Source organism: Myotis davidii, unplaced genomic scaffold, assembly GCF_000327345.1.
Source record: "Myotis davidii unplaced genomic scaffold, ASM32734v1 scaffold44, whole genome shotgun sequence".
Taxonomy (NCBI): domain Eukaryota; kingdom Metazoa; phylum Chordata; class Mammalia; order Chiroptera; family Vespertilionidae; genus Myotis; species Myotis davidii.
This window is the reverse complement of record NW_006299705.1, coordinates 4,121,721-4,143,013: the sequence shown is the minus strand read 5'-3', so window position 1 is coordinate 4,143,013 and position 21,293 is coordinate 4,121,721. Positions and strand designations below refer to the sequence as shown.

Below are 21,293 nucleotides of genomic sequence, written 5' to 3'. Positions count from 1 at the left end.
GCTTTCAACACAGCAGCTGCTTTCGACACAGTAGCTGCTCTCTACACATGTGTGACTGGTCTGCATAAGTACATTATGGTGCCAACCCTGTCACATACACCTGTATTTGTACTGGGTGTGTGTGATGGGGTTGGTGCAATGATGTCATCACGCCGGGTACTCGTATGTGGGTGTATCTGCATGTGGGCGGACCGGCCTGGAGATGGATAGAGGAGCAGTGTCTCAGTTCCTAAGACCACTGAAATGCCCCACACCCGCCACTTCTTCTAACGCCACTTCTTCAAAATAGACTTGCCCAGGCCGAAAACCGACTACTGTGCATGAGCCACAAAGTTTCAATCGCACTATATGTGCGCGCCCGCACGTGGTATTTTGTGGAAGAGCCACATTGAAGGGGGCCAAAGAGCTGCATGTGGCTCACGAGCCGCGGTTTGCCTACCACGGGTAGGGAATTCTGTGACAATCAGGTCAAGGTTGGGGGCACAATGAACAATGGAAATTGTCAAATTCCAACAATGCCTATTACATTTGAGTGCATTTTAACTTTTTTGTGTTCTAATGTCTGAGATTTATTTTTAAAAAGCTTATGATAGTGGCTAAGAGTATAAACTTTGGAATAAAACAGTTCTTTAGCACCTAACAGCTGTGAGAACTTGGATAAACTCCATGAATTTCAGTTTAGTTATTACTAACATGGGACTCACAATGGTACCTATTTTATAGGGTTGTTTTGAGGATTAAATGACAATGCATGTAGCATGCTTTGATGTAGTATTTGGCTCATAATAAATGATCAGTATGTGTTAACTGCTTTGGTTATGATATTTTAATTTTAGCTTATCTTGAATTATTCAAGCTTTTTTCTAAATCTACATATCATGTTCCTGGGATGCCAATATTGTAACTGTCTCTTCATGAGTTGTAAGTGTTGGTTGAACTTCACCACAAGGCTAGTTTATGGATTGTAGATTCTATGGTGGCCATTGGAAATGCTAAAATACAAAAATCATTAATCCAACCTGACTTCTTTCATCAGTTTTGCTATCTGTTTTCAGCTTAATTTTCATTAGTATTATCATTCTAGCCAAAGTTTCATGAAATATGGTGGCTCATATTTTATTTATTTTGAAATATTGAAAAATCCTGTTTCATTTCTCTTTGAATCTAAAGACTCGTTAAAACATTGTGGGGAGGCACTGTAAAATGGGATTAATACTTAAATAGGTGTTAAATAATACTTAAGTATTAAATGCACTAAAGTATACAAAAATCTGTTCATGTTAGGTCTTCAAAAAAAGTTTCTCTCTTCATCTCTCATACAATAAAAATCTCAAAAATACTGTTTATTTCTTCAGAGACAAGAGAGTTTGTTATCAGTTATGTCATAGAAGAGAACTGTATCAGTCAGCAAAAAGCAAATCATATTAAGGACTTCAAACCTAGGCATTTAACACAGGAAATTGATTACACCAGTGGTGGTATAATTTTTATGAAATGCTGGAGGTTTCATTGGCTGGCCAGAGTCATCTTAAATTTTTATGAGAAAAAAATTTGGTAGACATTTCTTAGCTTTAAACAAACTTTAAAAACAAATTGAATATTTCAAACAACCAGGGAAAGATGTATTTTGCTCATAGGTCTATTCTAAAAGTTGAAAATAAATAAATTCTAACTATATAGCATATTAAATATGGTATGTAGTATGGGATTACATTTCTTTCTCAGTGATCCTCTGCTTCCCAAAGAAGATTATTCTTATAAATAAATGAATTTTCTTTTTAATCAGTTGCTTCATATTACAACCATAACTCTGTGGGTGGGATGTGCTTTTCCTGGAGTTTCTAATTGTCTTTCATTTTTTATTATTGAGAGAAAAAAATCACATGAATGACTTTTCTTTGACCTTCTTACTCATGGTATCTGTTCTTTAGAATCTATTCTATTCCTCTTTAAAGATGTTCCTATAAGACTCCTCACTCAGATTCTTGTTTAGACTGGTTGTTTTCCAGGCCTAAAGCACAGTTTTAATCCTGGGATTTCTTTTTTTCTTTTCATTAGACAGTTGCATTATGTTGATCATGGTTTCTTTTCTTGATTTTCACCTTCAACTTGTTGGAGATCATTCTTAAATAAATTTGCCAGAAAGGGGACTGGTAAATAAACTTGAAGTTTTATATAACTAAATAAACCTCTCCTGGACTATGATTTCTTTCATCAGTTATTTACATGACTAATTACATGACTTATTTTTCAGATCTCAACTCACATACCCTCTTTTTAAAGTGGCCTTCCCTGACTATCTTATTTTAAATTTCAAATCCCCTGTATTACCTACCAGTCCTTTTTCACTGCATTTTTTTTGGTAGCACTTTATCACAATCTCACATGCTATATATTTTACTTATGTATTGTCCTTATTTCCCCACTAAAAAGTGTCATGGAACAGACATGTAGTTTTGTTCACTGCTATATCCTTGGTACATAAAATCATGCCTGGGACATAGTGGTCATTTAGTAAATAAGTACTGAGTGAGTTAGTGAATTTTTCCCTCACTATTTAGTTACAAATCTAGGTTATAAATAATGTTCTCTCTGAACTTTCAAGGAATTGCTCTATCATCTTTTGGTATCTAGTGTTATTAACATGAAATGTAATGTCAATCTGACTTGTTTTCCTTTTATAGGTGACCTATTTATTAAGAGCTTTAATATTCTTGGATCTCTAGAAATTCCCAACAATGTAAAAAGATGTGGGGTTTTTTCCCCCCCCCACTGATTCTATTAGGCATTTCACTGATTCTATTAGGAAGTCCTTTCAATTAAGATTGTTGTTTTTCCAGCTCTGGGAAATTTTATTTTATTTAATTAATTAATTTATTTATTTATTATTAATTTTTGAGAGAGAAAGGGAGAAAGAGAGAGAAACATCCATGTGAGAGAAAAACATTGGTTGGTTGCCTCCTGTACATGCCCAACAGGGGATTGAACTAGCAACCTGGGTATATGCCCTGACCAGGAATTGAACCTACCACCTTTTGATGTATGGGACAAAACTCCAATCAACTGAGCCACACTGGCCAGGGTTAGGAAATTTTTTTTTTTTAAATCTTCTCTTGCTTTTTTTCTGTACTATTTATAACTCTTATTGGGTATCACATTTACTATATTCTTTTCCCTTGATGTTTCATTTTCCTTATTTTTCTCTATTTAATTTGACATCTCTTTAATGTAAATTTTGATATTTTTATTAATATTTAAACAGTGAAATCTGGCATACTATTTTCTTTGACTAAAATGAAAATACCAAGTAGTAGGGTAAAATAGGATAGATTGATTTAATATTTGTGTATTACCAATAATAATGAATGACAAAGGTGGCTTATCACAGCAGGAAAAGGAAGTATTCATCAGTAAATGATCACTGGTTTACTAGAAAAGGACTTAGTCTTATTTCTCATCAGGCATGATATATTTTAAATATTTTATAGTAAAAAAATATTACACACAAAATTTATGAGTAGGGATGTTCATCACAGTATTTATAATATGGGGTTGCCTAAATGTCTGATAGGACACTTTAATAAGTTGTATTAATATTATAAAAATGCTTGTAGACACAAAAAGCTATATTTTCAGAAGAATATTTAATGACATTGGAAATTATACATTATCTTATTAATTTATAAATATATATATTTGTATTTATATATTAATATAAATTTTTACACATAGATGTTTAAAGAGAAAGACAAGTGGAAAATATTGCTAATACAGGTCCATAATCGTCTCTATGAAACCCTTGGGCCCATGTGTATTTCTGAATTTCAGAATTTTTCAGGTTTTGAAACAGTAATATATGCATTTACATAATAGCATTTAGAGAAGTGATCCTAATCAAACATTAATATTTCTGTAGTGAGACATGTACTATTCACATTTATTTAGTAGGATACATAAAGTCTGTAGTTTCATGTCATCTGAGGACACATTTTGCTACTAAATTAGTTTGTGCCAAACTTAATTTAAAATTTTTCTATTTTTTTAACTTTGTATTTCAGAATTTTGTGCATTTTTGGATCAGTAGTACTTAATTTGAGCAATGAGATTTTGAATGATTTTTAAGATTTTGTTCATTATAATTTTTATATAGTTCTATATTTATAGGAACATGTATGTTTGTTACAGAAAACAATATTTTAGTAACAGATTTTTAAATTGTGACTGTATATACTTAATTGAAATAAATTTTTTTATTAAATCTTAGCCTTCCCTAGAGAAAGGAATAAAGGCCAAATTCACCAGAGGATACTCATTCGTTATTTAGCAAATACTTATCCAGTAATTATATTAGACAGTTAGACAGACATGAGCAGAGTTGGAAGATAGGCCAGGTACAAAAGGTCACCAGGTTGAAAAGCCTATAGTACCTAACATCCAGCAAAACTGGGAAATACAGATCTCACCCTTGGTCGACCTTTCCTACCTTTGCATATCACTGGTCATGCAATTTAGACTCCCTGATCTTTCATATCACTAATCATGCGTTCAGGCCCTCCCCTGACCTTTCCTCCTCTGACATGTCAATAGTCATGTGATAGACCCCCTTGGAGGAGGAACAAGGGACCTAGAGAATAGCCTCATATGACTCCCATACAAACCCTTGCACCACTACCCTCTTAAGCATTAAGCCCTCAAGACAATGAGATTCTGATCCACATCAGATAATCTTAGGAACAAAGCCCTGGGTCTGTTGACCGCATAGACAGTTTTGGTCAAATTAGAGATAACATCTAGGCCAGTGGTTCTCAACCTTCTGGCCCTTTAAATACAGTTCCTCATGTTGTGACCCCCAACCATAAAATTATTTTCCTTTCTACTTCATACCTAATTTTGCTACTGTTATGAATCGTAATGTAAATATCTGATATGCAAGATGGTCTTAGGCGACCCCTGTGTCGTTCGACCCCCAAATGGGTCGCCACCCACAGGTTGAGAACCGCTGATCTAGGCCTTACTTGTGTTTTAGCTCCAGGCCCAGAAAAGCAGTAAGGCCAGCTGAGATGACTGGCTGTGATGATTAATGACCCTCTGCCCTGGTACTCACCAATCAGTAGAGACCATGAAAGGATATACCTAGAAGAGCTGATGAATATTCTATTGAGATCTTCTACTGATACCTCCCCTAAGGTCCCTGCCTTTAAGGAGAGGATAAAAACCCTCAGGACTGAGGACCCAGTGCAAGTGCTGTCTAGCTCGCTAGCTCTAGAACCATTCATGCCTCTTCCTTCAGGTGTGTCTGTTTGCTTTCTTTCTCCTACGCTCCAAGGGCTCTTCTTTTGCCTCTGTAACTTTTTTCCTGAGCTGACTCAACTTCCTCCATAGCTCACTTCTGCCTCTGACTTTCTAAATAAACTGTTGTTTGTATTTGAGTCTTGGCTCCGAATTCTTTCTTAGCCAAAACTCAAGTGCCATGGTTGCTGAACTAAGGTCCAATCACTGGTAACATTCTGGTGCTGTTTCACCACCAACAGTAATTACTGTTTTAATAAATTAATACTTTAAACCACAATTTAATACCATTTCATACTCTTCTTACTGTCAGAAATTTAATAATTTTTTTAGTGACCAGAAGACTTTATTTTTAGTGAACACATAGCCAAATAGACACAGACTATGACTATAGCAGACTTCAGTATAGTATATACTTGATGAGAAATTTAATAATTTTGACAATTACAGTTGTTCACCAGGATGAAAGGAAGAAACAGAAAATTTTATACATCGCAGGTTCAGTATTAATTGATATCACCATTTTGGAAAGCAATTTTTTTAAAGATTTTTTTATTGATTTTTAGAGGGAGAAGACGGGAGGGGGAGAGAAAGAGAAATGTCAATGTGAGAAACATCAATTGGCTGCTGCTTGCACACCTCACACTAGGGATTGAGCCCAAATCTGGGCATGTGCCCTGATGGGGAATCGAACCAGAGACCTTGCATTGTGTGGGACGATGTCCAACCAACTGAGCCACACTGGCCAGGGCTATACTTTTATATTAAAATTTATGTAACCAAAATTAGGGGAGGTTGAGCTGTTATGATTAGTCTAATTTTGGTTATCTAAGGTATAATCAGTAGAACTTTGTATTGCTCTATTCTTTATTGTTTAAAATCTGCCTGATCTCTATCGCTACCTTTTCTTGCTTTAGTAAATAAATACTTGTTTTGTTTTTATTACTTGTCCATGAAAGAACCATGTCTAAACTATCCCAGTTTCTCACACAAGGAAGGTTGGGCATCAAATTATGTATACAGTGAATTCTTGTCAAACAATTCAGTTGTTGAAAATAATCTAATCTTTCTTTGTTTTGGATTTGGGATGCACTAAACTGATTTTTTTATTCTTATAAGCTGAGCTTTTACATTATGTTCTTTCAAGTACATTTATAAAAGTTTGGAAAACATTTAAAAGCAAGACAGAAATGTTAGTACATAATAATTTTGAGTGTTGTTTTTACATTGTAATACAGTGGTTATAATGGGATATGTTTTTTAACTAAAACTTTAAGAATTGGCCCTGCTAGTGTGGCTTGGTGATTGAGCCTCCACCTGTAAACCAGGAAGTCACAGTTTGATTCCCAGTTAGGGCACATGCCCAGGTTGTGGGCTTAAACCCCAATAGGCCGATCAATGATTCTCTTCATTGAAGTTTTTATCTCTCTCTCCCTCTCCCTTCCTCTCTGAAATCAATAAAAATATATTTTTTAAAAATTTAAGAATTGCATGTTTTGACAGATTGCACTTGGTTTAGGCAGATGTAGGTAGGACTTAACGGGCATGGAGATCATACATAAATGGATAAAACGTTTTTCTTCTTCCCTACTCCCCATCTAGTACATATACTTTGGTATTTTAAGTGTTTTATATTTACACTAGAGGCCCAGTGCATGAAATTCGTGCACTTGGGGGGGGAGTGGGGGTGGGGGAGAATCCCTCAGCCTGGCCTGCGCCCTCTCACAGTCCAGGAGCCCTCGGGGGATGTCTGACTTAGCACTGCCGCAGAAACAGGAGAGGCTCCTGCCACTGCTGCTGCGCTCGCCAGCCGTGAGCCCGACTTCTGGCTCTGAGTGGTGCTCCCCGCGGCGTTCCCCCTGTTGGAGCGCACTGACCACCAGGGGCAGCTCCTGCATTGAGTGTCTGCCCCCTGGTGGTTGGTGCACATCATAGTGACCGGTCATTCCACTGTTTGGCCAATTTGCATATTAGCCTTTTATTATATAGGATAGTTTCTTTATTTCTTGTGGTCTGTTTAATAGAGTTAATTTTCTGAGAAGTTTTTGGCTTATTTTTAGATTGGCCAAAGAAAAAATGATGTATGAAAAAGAAGCAAAACAACAAGAAGAAAAGATTGAAAAAATGAAAGCTGAAGATAGTGAAAATTATGCCCTTAAAAAGCAGGTAAGTCCTGCCAGTGTGGCTCAGTTGGCTGGGAGTCATCCCATGTACCTAAAGATTGTGGTTCGATTCCTGTCAGGGTACATGCCCAGATTGTGGGCTCAGTCCACAGTAGGGGGCATGCAGGAGGCAGCCGATCAATTATTCTCTCTCATCATTGATGTTTCTCTCTCTCTCTCCCTCTCCCTTCCTATCTGAAATCAATAAAAGTATTAAAAAAGAAAAGAAAAAGGCAAGAAAAATATTTTTTAAAAGCAGGTAAAATTATATCTTAATAATAGCTGCCCTAGCTGGTTTGGCTCAGTGGATAGAGTGTTGGCCTGTGGACTGAAGGGTCCTGGGTTCAGTTCCAGTTAAGGGCACATGCCTGGGTTGCGGGCTCAATCCCCAGTGAGGGGCATGCAGGAGGCAGCCAATCGATGATTCTCTCTCATCATTGATGTTTCTTTCTCTCTCTCCCTCTCTGAAATCAATAAAAAATATTTTAAAAAAATAGTAGCTAACATCTACAGAATACCACATTAACTAATTTATTAACACCCCTTTGAGAAGGTCCTATTATTTACTTCTTTACTATTAAAACCTCCATTTAAAAATGAAGAAACTGAACACAGGTCAAATAATTTGCCCAAGGTCACACAACTATTAAGTGGCATTTTGGACACTGGCTCTGGAACTTATACTCTTAACCATTAAGTTATTCTGCCTCTCCAATTTTAAGTATTAAATATAAAAATGACCTAATCTTATCTATCTATATATATAAAAGCCTAAGCAACCATTATGACTGAATGACCAGAATGACCAGTTGGCCAGTCACTGTGATGCACACTGACCACCATGGGGCAGACGCTCAATGCAGGAGCTGCCTCTGGTGGTCAGTGCGCTCCCACAGGGGGAGCACTGCTCAGTCAGAAGCCAGGCTCACGGCTGGCGAGCTCAGCTGCAGTGGCAGGAGCCTCTTCCAACTCTGCGGCAGCACTACCAAGCAGCGGCAGATGCAGCGAGCCCGGATGAGTACAAGTGGCGCAGTGCCTGACCCCGGCTTGGACTCCTCCCTGGCCGCCTGCTACTTGGTGCACTGCTACATCCCTCAGGGGATGTCCAACTATCAGTTTTGGCCTGATCCCCGTAGGCCAGGCAGTTGGATCCGGGCACGAAATCCATGCACCAGGCCTCTAGTATTAAATATATTTAAATTCACAAATATTTCCCCAAACTGATGTAAAGACCACCAAAATAAAATATACTTTACCTTTTTCAGTAGCTACTTTTGATTATCTTCATGACAGATTTTGGTCTTTTTAGCATTGCATACAAGGCTTTTCTTGATTTCAATACCTGCTTATCTCTACAACCTTATCTCTTGCCAATTCCTACCTGGACCTCTTAGTTTCTGCCTTTTAGTTTCCTGAACATGCTCTTTCTCCTTTAAGGCCTCTGAGATATTTGCACACATCTGGGCTGTTCTTCCTACTCCTTTTAGCTTCCCTCTCCTTATTAATTCCTATTCACCCTTTACACCTCCCCTACACTCCACCTCAGTGCTGAGTTGGGTGCCCCTCCTCTGTGCTCCCATAACATCTTATTTACTCCCATGATAGCATTTATTGACTATTCATTCTAGGCTAACAAAAAAAGAGGCTATCAGGGGAACTTCCTCATATTCCCACCACAAAATCTATCAACCTACCTACATCTGTACCCATAGCACCTTCTTTCATATTAGAGTGAATTGCATGCCCTAGCCCTGGTTACAGCCGTTATGACATTATTTCTTTCCCTTATGTAACCTCAACAGCATTTGACACAGTAACCACTCTCTCCTTGACACACACTTTTATATTGGCATCTTTAATAGAATAGTCTCCTGGTTTCCTTTCTATTACACTGCCAGTATTCCTCAGTTTCCTTTACTGAAACTCTTTTTCCTCTCTCCCTCCTCCTCCACTTATTTATCTACCCCACCTCTACACACACACACACATTTTATTAAACCTTTAAGATTTCTAAAATCCCTCTCTATGTAATTTCCTATAACTTTAAGTACCATCTTTATGCCCATTTATTTACTCATTCAACAGATATTTATTAATATATACAGTTCAGGTACTCTTTTAGTCATGAAGTTAAAAACAATAACACAACAAACAAAATCCCCCAAATCCCTAGTGCCAGTATCTCCCAAATTTATATCCCTGGGCCTGACCACTCCAGAGATACACATACACATACACATACACATACACATAGATATTCAACTAATTACCTGCTTCACATATCCTCGGGGTTGTCCAAAATAAAAATCTTGATCTTCCCTCAACCCAACCCATTCCCCTAAAACAGTGATTCTCAACCTGTGGGTCTCAACCCCTTTGGGGGTCGAACGACCCTTTCACAGGGGTCACCTAAGACCATCCTGCATATCAGATATTTACATTACGATTCATAACAGTAGCAAAATTACAGTTATGAAGTAGAAACGAAAATAATTTTATGGTTGGGGGTCACAACATGAGGAACTGTATTTAAAGGGCCAAAGGTTGAGAACCACTGTCCTAAAACAAAAAGCTATCTCCTCTCTTATTTTCCTCCTCTCTTGTAAATGGTTACTTCCACCCATCCAGATTCCCAAACTAAAAATTTAGTGGGTCCCTTCTTGATACGTCTCTTTCTTTCTAATAACCACATCTAGTAACATCAAGTCCTGTTTCTTATTCCCACTATCCTAGTCCAGTTCACTATCATCTGTTGCTTATACAATTGCAAAAGCCTCCTGGTTGGCATACCTGTCTCTTGACACCCTCTATTCCTTCCCTACCACAACACCCAGATTTATCTCTTCAAATTCACTTCTTTAAAATCCAAAGTCCAGTGCATAGAGAATAAAATCCAGATGACACTAGGTAAAAGGAAAGTATGAACAAATATATACAGATTAATCTCAAGATTTATATTTTAAATCAGCTTTATGAACGCTCAGTGGTTTTCACCCTATAAATTATGTTACAAATGGTTATAGTGCACAATTAATCCAGACTTAATTTTGCAAACGTCATCACTTAAAGTGGATTTTTCTATAGGTAGTTGCTTTTTGTGGTGCAAAACGAATGCAGTGGCCCCTGAAACATCTTCTTCCCCAAGGTTTTCAGGAAGAAAACCTTTTTATTTTCTTGAGTTTCTAGGAGAGCCTCCCTCCTCTGTGTGTGTATACAAAAGACGTTTGTGTGTCAGTTATTCATAAATTGGGGAGGATTTGAAAACGTTTAGATATAATATGTCCCAAATATGTTGATCTTGATGAACTAACAGCTCTTCAAATTCTATAAGTCTTCATAAGATTTACATATTAATAGAGCCACTCCTTTTTTTAATGTTTGCATGATATCTCTTTTTTCATCCTTTTCTTTTCAATCTGTCTATTTTGTTATGTTTGAAGTGAGTTTCTTGTAGACAGCAAAAAGTTGGATCCATTCTTTGAATGTCTGTCTTTTAGCTGGTGAATTTAGATGATTTATATTTAAAGTAATTAGTGTTCTTGTCAGGGTTTAAGAGAGCAGATTATTTTTGACTCATGGGATTCTTCTTACATCCATAACCATTCAGCAGTAATCACAAACATAAGTCAAATGAATTTCTTCTTGTTTGAGAGAAGGATTTTCCCAAAGTGAGCATTCCAAGAAGCCCATGTGGAAGCTGCAAGGCTTCTTAAGATCTAGCCTCTGGTCTTCAGTCCCAGAATCCCACCTCCATTACATTCCATTGGTCACATAGGGCTAACCCAAATTCAATGTGTGAGGTAACTGCATAAGGCAGAAATTCCAGGAAGTAAGGATCATTGTGGGCCACAATGGAGACTTGCTACCATGATAGAGTTGAAATCAGAGTTATGAGCAGACCCTATCATTTAGCTAATCACTCTGGGACTTGACTTTCTAATATGTAAATTGAGATTGAACTATATGACCACTTATGTCCCTTCTGACTCTGATTGTCCATCTGATTTTAAAAGAAATTGATCAGATTTTAGTTCAGTGTTTATTCATTGTTATAATCTGAGCCTTGCTAAGCCTCCCATAACTTTCATTTTATCTGAATAACTTCCGCAAAAAATTGTAATTTGTTTTAAAAGTAAGACATTAGTAGGACTGCATCCTGTTGTGTTCCCCAAAGGTTCCTTGTACCTCCCAATCTGTGTCAAGATCCTGACTTAACCCCAATCTTGTCATAGTCAGCATTAGAATAAACTGACAGTTTATTCAGATATTTTCAACAGAGGCACCATTCATTTGAGTGACTTCCTCCCAAAGGGAACACTTTGAAAGATAATACTCATTTAGCTTAGTGAAAGTATTTTGAGTATGTCTTTACTATATAATCACACCTTATATACTGTATTTTAAAATTATTTCTGACAGTTGTAATTCATTGTTATAAGGTAAAGTATATGATTTATGACCTTGGTAGAAATGTGGTTTATGGACTCCAAGTCATTGTCACCACTTTACTGGAAGCCTTTGGCTCCCTGTGGCATGTTCTTATAGAAGTAGTGTCAAATGTTTGTTTTTATGTTTATGCTCCTATCCTGGATTGGAAGATGGAGTCCTTCTCTTTTTCATCTTTGTATCCACTGTACCTGGTGTTCTACAGCTGTATAGGCTGCTTAATGAATGAATTGGAGCTGGTGTACAGGAAAGACTGAACTTTGTCCTCACATAGGTCAGACTCCCATTTTCATAAACTGTTTGATGATTCTTGCTCTGTGAGAATGGATAAAATAATGAGTAGAAGTTATTTTGGATAGCATTGTTTAAAGTTTATTTCAGCAATAATTTACTAAAGCTTTAACAAAGTTTACAAGTATACATTTTGGCTTATCATGTGTTTGACCTAATTCTTTCTATTTGTGTCATCTTGTTTAATTTCTATAAGCTATTCTCAAGGGAAGTCCATAGGAGAGGAAATATGAATGGCTTACCTAATGAAATGTGCCAGCCACTGATTTTTTTCACATGTATTCAAACCAGATAAAAATAATTGTGACAGCAATTAAATATCTAGGCATACTATGCTTAGCTGTGAAGTAAAGCCATGATTCTGCATTTGAAATTTTTAACCTGTACCTTATTAATAAAAGAATTACAAGTTCAGCAATAAATTTTCACCTGAAAAAATATGGACTGAGCATCCGTGTATATTATAATACTGAATTACTGAATTTTTTTATAGTATGAGCTATGACAAAACTGTTGGGGAAAGGGAGGAAGGTACTGGGACTTATTAAAGTTTCTGTTAAATATAGTATGATTGCCATTAAATTGTCTTTATTTTATATGAGCTAGGTAATAAAGCTTCTTAGTAAAAGTTCAGATTTTGTACCCATATAACCAAGTTATTTGGTCAAACATGAGTTTTTGTCCTTTTTTGTTGTTATTATTAATTCTTATCCACAGATATTTTCCCATTGATTTTTAGAGAGAGTGGGAGGTGGAGAGAGAGAGAAACATTGATGTGGGAGAGAGACATCGATTGGTTGCCTCCCTCATGCTCCGACTGGGGCTGGGGATCAAACCTGCAATACAGGTATATCTGCTTGACCAGAATAGAACCCATGACCCTTTGGTGTGCCGGCCAATGCTCTAACCACTGAGAAACACCAGCCAGGGCCAAACATGAATTTTTGGAAATAAATACTTAAAAGATCTGTGTCACTTTCTGAGAATAGTTTAAGGAAATATAGCTTCTTCCCCACCTTAGGTAAAAGACTTACTTGAGGTCCAACATCTGAAACTAACTTATTTACCCTCTTACTGATTGGGTTTCCCAGCCATTGATTTGATATTTTTTTATGATTTTATATGTTACCATCCAGATTTGAATGATTTGAAGTCCAGAAATATCTGCTGGGTTAAATATTCCTGTGTTTAATTCTGTAGTGTCTGTCTTCAGGAGGAATAGGCAGAAGTTCAGATTCAGAGGGGTGCCAGGTTGGTAATTTGGCTCAAACTACATGGGGAGAATAATCTGTCTCCTAAAATGAAGCCCAAGGATAAGTAATAACTTTTTATGCATGATAAGCATCAAAAATATGAACCTGCTGGTCTTTGCTTTTCATTTTTCTTTACCTCTGTCTTTCAGTGAGAACCTCCTGCAGTGTGCACACAATGTGATCAATAACTCAATAACTTTTTTCATGCAGTAATTATCTCCATGTGATATTATCTGAACACTGTTTTTCTTTATTACTCAAAAGATGCAGGAGATATTTATATAACCAGCTGATCCCATTTTGGATAAAGGTGCTTCGTGACAGCAGGAGAAATAGTTTATTTTAAATAGCCTTTTAAAATAAATGCTCTATGGAAAGCTTTTCTAGTTAATTTTCACTTAGCACAAAAAGGTGATTACCAAATAGGTTTAGATCTATAACTTGTATTTTATATATTTTACAGCATGATAGTCATTTTAACTTCTAATAAACACAATTTAAATTAAAATATTGAACTGTTTTACATATCCATAATTTTTTTTCTGATTCCTCTAAATCACTTTAGACATTTACAGAGGTGTTAGCTAAACACATACGTTCTATTATTTCTGCATGTCTCACAGATACTCTTATTATAGGCAGAGATCCTGCAAGAGTCCCGGATGATGATCCCAGATTGTCAGCGCAGGTTGGAAGCTGCATATACTGATCTTCTGCAGATATTAGTAAGTAAAGACTTCTCTGTCTTTTGTTTAAATTTTTTTTCAATTTAATATATAAAAGGCCAAAATTTTAAATATTTTTATGCTGAAAAATAGCTGGTGACATATTTTGTTCACTTACCTTGTGTACTAGTATATTTTAAAATAATTAATGGATTGTAAATTGTGTTTAAGTTATACCTCCAGTAAAACTACTATGTCTAGTATGTTTATTCTGCTTATTTAAACTTAAATAAATAATTTGAGTTAACATGTTAGGTATTCATGGTACTAATAATGTACCCCAGCATCTTGAATTATTTGGTTTTGATACATGAAGATCTTTTTTTTACACATTGTTTGAAATTTTAGAAGATCCAGATGTTTCAAATAAATTTGGCATAATAAAAAGGATCTGGAATTCTTTCAGATTGAAACCTTAATTAATATAAGTGGAAAACAAACCCTATAATATAGACAGTCCTCTCATAATAACTTGGAGGTGGATAACATTATTAAACTTGCTTTATAAATGCCTTGTGATACAGTGGTAGAGTCATTTTATAAAGAATTCTAAGAATAATTAAAAGTCATCTTATTCCCTTCCTAACACAGATTAAAGTATAATACTACATACAAGCCAGTTGTTACTATTGTTTAATAATAATTTGATGAATTCTAACATTTACTAATCTTATTTTATATTTATATTTCTTGAGCTAATATTAATTACTAGCTACACAGCTGTCTCCTGACTCATAGTTGTTCTCTGTATAACAAAAATAATGTATGGCTTTTTCAGGATGATCATATGTATTCTTTGAAAGAATGAGGTTTGTTTTCCCACCAAAATAGTATTAGGACTGAATCTGTAGAGAGAAAGGGCAATGTTCACATTTTACTTTAATTTTGACATAGAGCTCCATATTTACCTGTCGGAACCTTTTAAAGGCAGGATAACTTTCCTTAACAGCCAAAAATGAAGCTAAGATTTTGAAATAAAAGTAGATGAAAGCAGGAAATAATTACTCTATTAAAATACACCCAGAGACAGAAGCACCATCTGTATTTCCTAACAGTTTAAATGACATTTTTCTCTCCTGAATCTAGTAGCTGAGAAAGTAATAGAAAGTGCTTGAAAAAAATAGTTTTGTCTTTGGATGATGTATTCGTGGGTGTATTCAACAATATCTCTACCCTCAAAGAGCTTATATTTACTGAGAGAGAACAAAGACATGTTTAGATATAATAGAGGTTTAAGAAATTCTTAGCTATACTAGTAGTCTGAATTAAGAAATTTTTACTCCTTTTGCTTTGTTTTATATTAAATAAACACACACTTTACTCCCTCTGCTCTGTAACTTATATAGCTCCATCTTTTATTGACCTGACATGAATTACTGACCATAGCTTTATTTATTTATTAAAAACCAAGCAAAGTTTCCTATGCATAATAACTTATGTAATATTATTTCATTTATTTTTTACCAGTAAAAGTGTTCTGTATAAAGTATCAAGGAAAATTTCAGTCTTTATATATCAGAAAAGGAAAGATGTTAGTATTTTGTTTCCTTGTAGTAGGGTATATAATGCTCATTAATAAGCAGGCATTTCAGTTTTATAATTCAAAGATTGTACTTAACTTTGGTGTGACACCAGTAGTTTTCTTTGTCACTGTGAGTAGTTAGTTGAAGGGTTATTTTGTTTTAAATTTTATTGTATATGTAACACGTTAATAAATCATCATGTTTAACTTTTAGTCCATGACTAATAAAAAATCCCTTTTGTATTGTGATGTGTTGACAAGAATAAATTTTTAAAGTTTTTTTCTTAAATTTTTATTCACTTAATGTCAATAGCTTTACATGTTTTTCACTTATGATGTGAGAATACACAGTGAAACCAAACCAAACCTATTTCCATTGTTACCTGTAAGAAAAGCTTGGGATCCTTTTTCTTTTAATTTTTGAGCTGTTTACATTGATGGTTTGTAATATTTGAGTAAAAATAAAGTACTAAAGTTTTAAAAAGATAAACTTCCTTTCATTGTATTTCATTTCAGGAGAATGAAAAAGAATTGGAAGAAGCTGAGGAATATAAAGAAGCACGTTTAGTACTGGATTCAGTGAAGTTAGAGGTCTGACTTTTTTGTAGAGGGTGCTTTTTTGCAATTAATCCTGGGATTCATTCCACATTTTATTGGTTTTGACCACTGCTGTGTGTTCAAGTAGGATGAGAATGTGATTCTTTTTATGCAGTTGCATATATTTTTCTTTGCCTAATTTAATGTGTCCAATAAATGAATTCGTCTAATAAAATTGTTTATTTTATACTTTTTTACAAAATATTTTAATTAACCTTTCATTATTAAATCACAGACTTTTTTGACAAAATTAAAATTTGTTCGATTGCTTCATAAGCATGGCTTGAGTTAAAAACAGGTATCAATACCATTTTATTTTTTTAGACAAAAATCCAAAAAAAATTTTTTTGGAATTTTATTATTTTTATTCACTATTGTACCTATAACAATGCCTGGCATAGGGAAAAGAAGTAGAAATAATACATATTTGAAAAATAAATAATACATATTTGGTGAATAAATGCATGAACTAACAGTATTGAGTCCTGATTTTTTTCTACATAAAAATCTAAATTTTAACAGTTTATTCTGAATAGGGTATATCTCCCTAATAAGAAAAGAAGAACCTCTCTATGGATGAGGCCTCACGTATTTATGCCTTCAAAGCCTAACAGTTTCATTATTATAAACTAATGGGAAACATTTAAATTTTTTTTCCAGAAAGACAGATTTACACAGAAAACACCAACCATTCAAATAAGATTCCTATGAACAATAAAGAATTGAATTGTATTTTAAGGGAATAATAATTATTGTCCATTGGTTTGCTGGGAAATGTTTAATGGCTCTTCGAGTTGGGAGAGGAACCTCTCGGTTGTAGCTTTTGCTGATTTTTGTAGTATAAATTCCGCCACTGTGAGTGATTTTAAGCTATTAACATGACATCACTGAGCACAGAGTTGGGAAGATAGGAGCCAGCTCCAAAATACACTCTGGCCATAGCTAAACCTGGATTATTTTTGATTAATTGGAAAAGGGCATTGCTTTATCACAGGGTATTTTTTTTTTCAGTACAATTATAAGTCTGTTACCTAACCGTGGGAGTTTATTTTCTAAAAATATATGACAACTCATTTAGTTTTCTTCTATTTTTAGAAAATGTGTATGAGCTTATATCACCAGCCTCACATGAGCAGTGATCTAATGAACCAAAATAGTAATAATAGCATTTAAACTTTAAAACTAATAATTGAAAAGATAATAAACTTTGAATTTTTGCAGCTATAAAATACATAATTAGAATATGGTTGGTCTGATTTTGGAAGTTGCAAATGATCACTAGAAATCAAAGCATGTACTGGATATGTCAAAAAGATTAGAGAAGGGGAAAATAATACTGTTCTTTCCTAATGTTATTTATAAAGGCTACCCTTGTTTTAAAACACAGAATGTAACATTTATAAAATCTTTATATGTGCACAAAATTACTTCATCAGAGAATAACATCATAAGAAGCATTTCTAAATTGATGTCATCATCTTAAAACATTATATGCCATTTTAAAAGTACTTGAGTAGGGGATAAGAGTGAGGAAATAAAAACGATAATTACAATATAAAATTTTATACTAATGTTCAATTTTAGAGATTTTAGTACTAGGAGACTTGAAAATATTTTGTAAATGGAATTATTAATCACCAGGACAGGTTGGCTTTTTTTTTGTATACTTAGTTCTCCAAATAGGATATCATTTAAAGAAAGCATTTGCATGTGTTTTGTTTTTTTAATGAAATGTAAAACATTTCATTTCAATCTTTTGCTAAATATATAAATATTGTATGTGTTCATAGCAAATGGTTAACTGACCGACCAATTAAAGCTTTAAGAGAACATATCATTGGATATGGATATAGATAACCCTAAAAATAAGAGAAAAATAATATTGAAAGAAGTTTTATAGCCAGGGCCTGAATCTTGTTTAATGGGAAAAATTATTTTCTTGCCAAAAAGAAAGAAAGATTAAAAAAAACGTGTGTGTGTGTGTGCGTGTGTGTGTGTGTGTATCTTTAGACAATTCCTATCTCAACTATAGATTTTATACTGGATCTCTCTTCAGGTACTGATGAGAAGCAGCACAAAGCTTACCATTCTGTGAAGGATTATTCCTGGGAATTTCTGACACATTCTGCTTACATTTTTATGGCCAAGAGGCACATTAAATTAAGAACAGTTGTAAGTAATTCAGCATTAACTTGTTTTTAAGCTTTTTTTAAAATCCTAGACCTGAGTAACAGTAGGTAGAAATTTCCAAAAGTAATGTTGCCTTTTCTCCCTGCTGCCAACACCTGACTCCCAACCAACATATAGCAGTTGCTAAATAAATATTTGTAGAATAAGCGAAAAGCAAGAACATCTCTAACTTCTGGAGTGAGAGAAAGAATGCTATGAAGGATTCCATCACATCCCAAACATAATACAGAGCTTTTCAAACTGTTTAGATCACAAACTTCACTAAGAAACATTTTCTATTGTGACTCAATACATACACGCAGGGTCTATATATACATAAAACAAGGAGTATCTTAATATGTACAATTTCTCAGATGTTTTTATTCTGTTCCTTTTTTTAAATAGTCATCATAACCACCTGCTGTTGGGTTGTGAAAAACACTACCCTGATACAATAATATATAAAAAGATGATTTTTGTAAAAATTCCATCTATAAAACTTCTAAGCTGTCAGAGTAGTTGTGTAAGTGAATGTGCACAAAGTTTTACACATTGTTGCCATAGTGTCATGGTAAAGTATAATCACTTACCATTTGTTAGGTGTCCTTAGTCCTTGCACAGATAATACAATGGCTTCCGTAGAATAGATAGGCAAAACAAAGACATACAAGTGATAGAACCAAGTAGTAAGCCCAACTTTTTTCTATAGTTTTTTGTACAGCAAAGGGCACATCATTTCTAAGAAAGTTTATAGATAAATAGAAATAGAACGTGTGGAATGTGTAAAGTCACCAAATCTAGACTAGTTTTAATGCTATTAAGTTCTAGAATTTCACTTGCACATTCTTGGCTAAAGGGGATTCAGTTCTAGTAAATCAAAGTACTTCCCCAAAGGCCTGGACAGCAGCTTTCCAGCTGGGCTTTTAGGACATTTGCATTCTGGAGAGGTATCAACATCCTAAGAACTAGGTTATTTATCCTTATTCCTATTTTGTTCCAGGTGGATAAGTATGTAAAAAGTTCCTTGGGAAGGAATGGGATGAGTAATGAAAGATGGTTAAAACATTATATCATAACTAGAGGCCCAGTACGTGGAATTCGTGCATGAGTAGGTTCCCTAGCGGCTATTGGCTGGGGCCTCCCTTCCCCAGCTGCCAGCGAGGCCTTCCTTCATTCCATGCCACCCCCTGGTGGCCAGCGTATGTCATAGTGAGCGCTCCAACTCCCAGTAGGTCGAACTCCCAAGGAGACACTTTGCATATTAGGCTTTTGTATATGTATACTAGAGGCCCAGCATGCGAAATCGCGCAAGACCCAGACCTGCTGCGCTGGCGGGACTGAGACTTGCCATGCTGCGAGACCCATCAATGCACCTCCTGGTGACCAGTCGTTTGGTCGTTACAGCGTTATGGCCACTGGCCTTTTATAATATAGACTAGAGGCCCAGTGCATGAAAATTCATGCACTCAGGGGTGGGGTGGTTCCTTAGCCGGGTCTGTGCCCTCTTGCAGTCCAGAAGCCCTCGGACATCCTTAGCGCTGTCATGGAGGCGGGAGAAGCTCCCGCCACTGCCGCTGCACTCACCAGCCATCAACCAGCTTCTAGCTGAGCAGTGCTCCCCCTATGGCAGCTCACTGACCACCAGGGGCAGCTCCTGCATTGAGCGTCTGTCCCCTGTTGGTCAGTGCACGTCATAGCGACCTGTCGTTCCGCCGTTTGGTCGATTTGCATATTACACTTATATAGGTTGTTCATTTAACATTTCTCGACTGTCTGGTCAGGAACTTTCTGGTTAAAGCCTAATATTTAAAAATTGTCTCTATGCTTATACCTGTATATTGAATCACTTCCAAATTGAGCAGTCAAACCTGGTTAATCCAAATTACTTTGCAAACTTCATTACATTACTTGGCTTTTTAAAAATTCTATCAAATTTAATAAGGACATATTCTACAGCTGGTTATCTTAAATCTTATTATTTGGTCATTTAGATAAACCAAGGACAGATTAATCCTTTGATGGCAAGTCAAGGCTTTAAATGTCAGTATAAACTTGACACGCATGTGAGCAAGAGCTGCTAAGCATTTGGCATGAAAGGGTTAATCAGATAATTTAGTCCTTGATAATCTTTTGAGTGCTTTAGTTGGAAAGAAATTGAATGCTTTAGAAATGGTGCATTATGAAACAAGTTACAAGTATTAGTGTACTTGAAATTTTCAAGAGTGCTTTATATAAATCTACATTGCACTTCACTGTTAGTCTTAATGCTCTTGTAGTATGAGAGGTATTTGTTCATATGTTGGACTGTTGCACAGAAAGGTAAAATTAATTTGTGTTACAGTAGATCTGCACCTTTGTTTTGTGCTTTCTGTTGACTGCTGGATAGTTGACAAGGTACTATCATGTCACAAGAGGTTAATATTTTTAATGCACAAAGAGCCCTTTCAAATTAATCAGAAAAAAATCCCCACTATATAAAAAAATAGAGAAAGCATAGAAATACACAATTCATAAATGAAGAAATGCAAATGGGTAGTTTTTTTAATGTTTCACCTCAATAGTAATCAAATTCAAACTTCAAAAAACGCAAAATTTTTATTTTTTAATTTATTGATTTGAGAGAGCGAAACATCAATCTGTTCTACCCTATTATGCATTCATTGGTTGATTTTGCATGTGCCCTTAATGGGGATTATACCCACAACCTTGGCATATCAGGATGATGCTCCAAGCAACTGAGCTATCTGACCAGGGCATGAAGCAAAACTTTTAAAGATGAGTACCTGTTGGCTATGTGATAAGGTACTGATCAATGAAATTAAAGGATAAAAATGAAAAT

General features: G+C 35.3%; 1 protein-coding gene across 1 annotated transcript in view; it reads left to right on the top strand.

The window, feature by feature from the left end:
- TBCA (tubulin folding cofactor A) overlaps positions 1-18,454 on the top strand; it is a 181,708-nt gene extending 163,254 nt beyond the window's left edge. Inside the window, exons 2-5 of the mRNA XM_015571646.1 lie at positions 7,350-7,455; positions 14,080-14,166; positions 16,205-16,279; positions 18,342-18,454. Of these exons, the coding sequence (XP_015427132.1) occupies positions 7,350-7,455; positions 14,080-14,166; positions 16,205-16,279; positions 18,342-18,380 (307 nt within the window). The 3' untranslated portion in view covers positions 18,381-18,454. The remainder of the gene's footprint in view (positions 1-7,349; positions 7,456-14,079; positions 14,167-16,204; positions 16,280-18,341) is intronic.
- Positions 18,455-21,293: the final 2,839 nt, after the last annotated feature.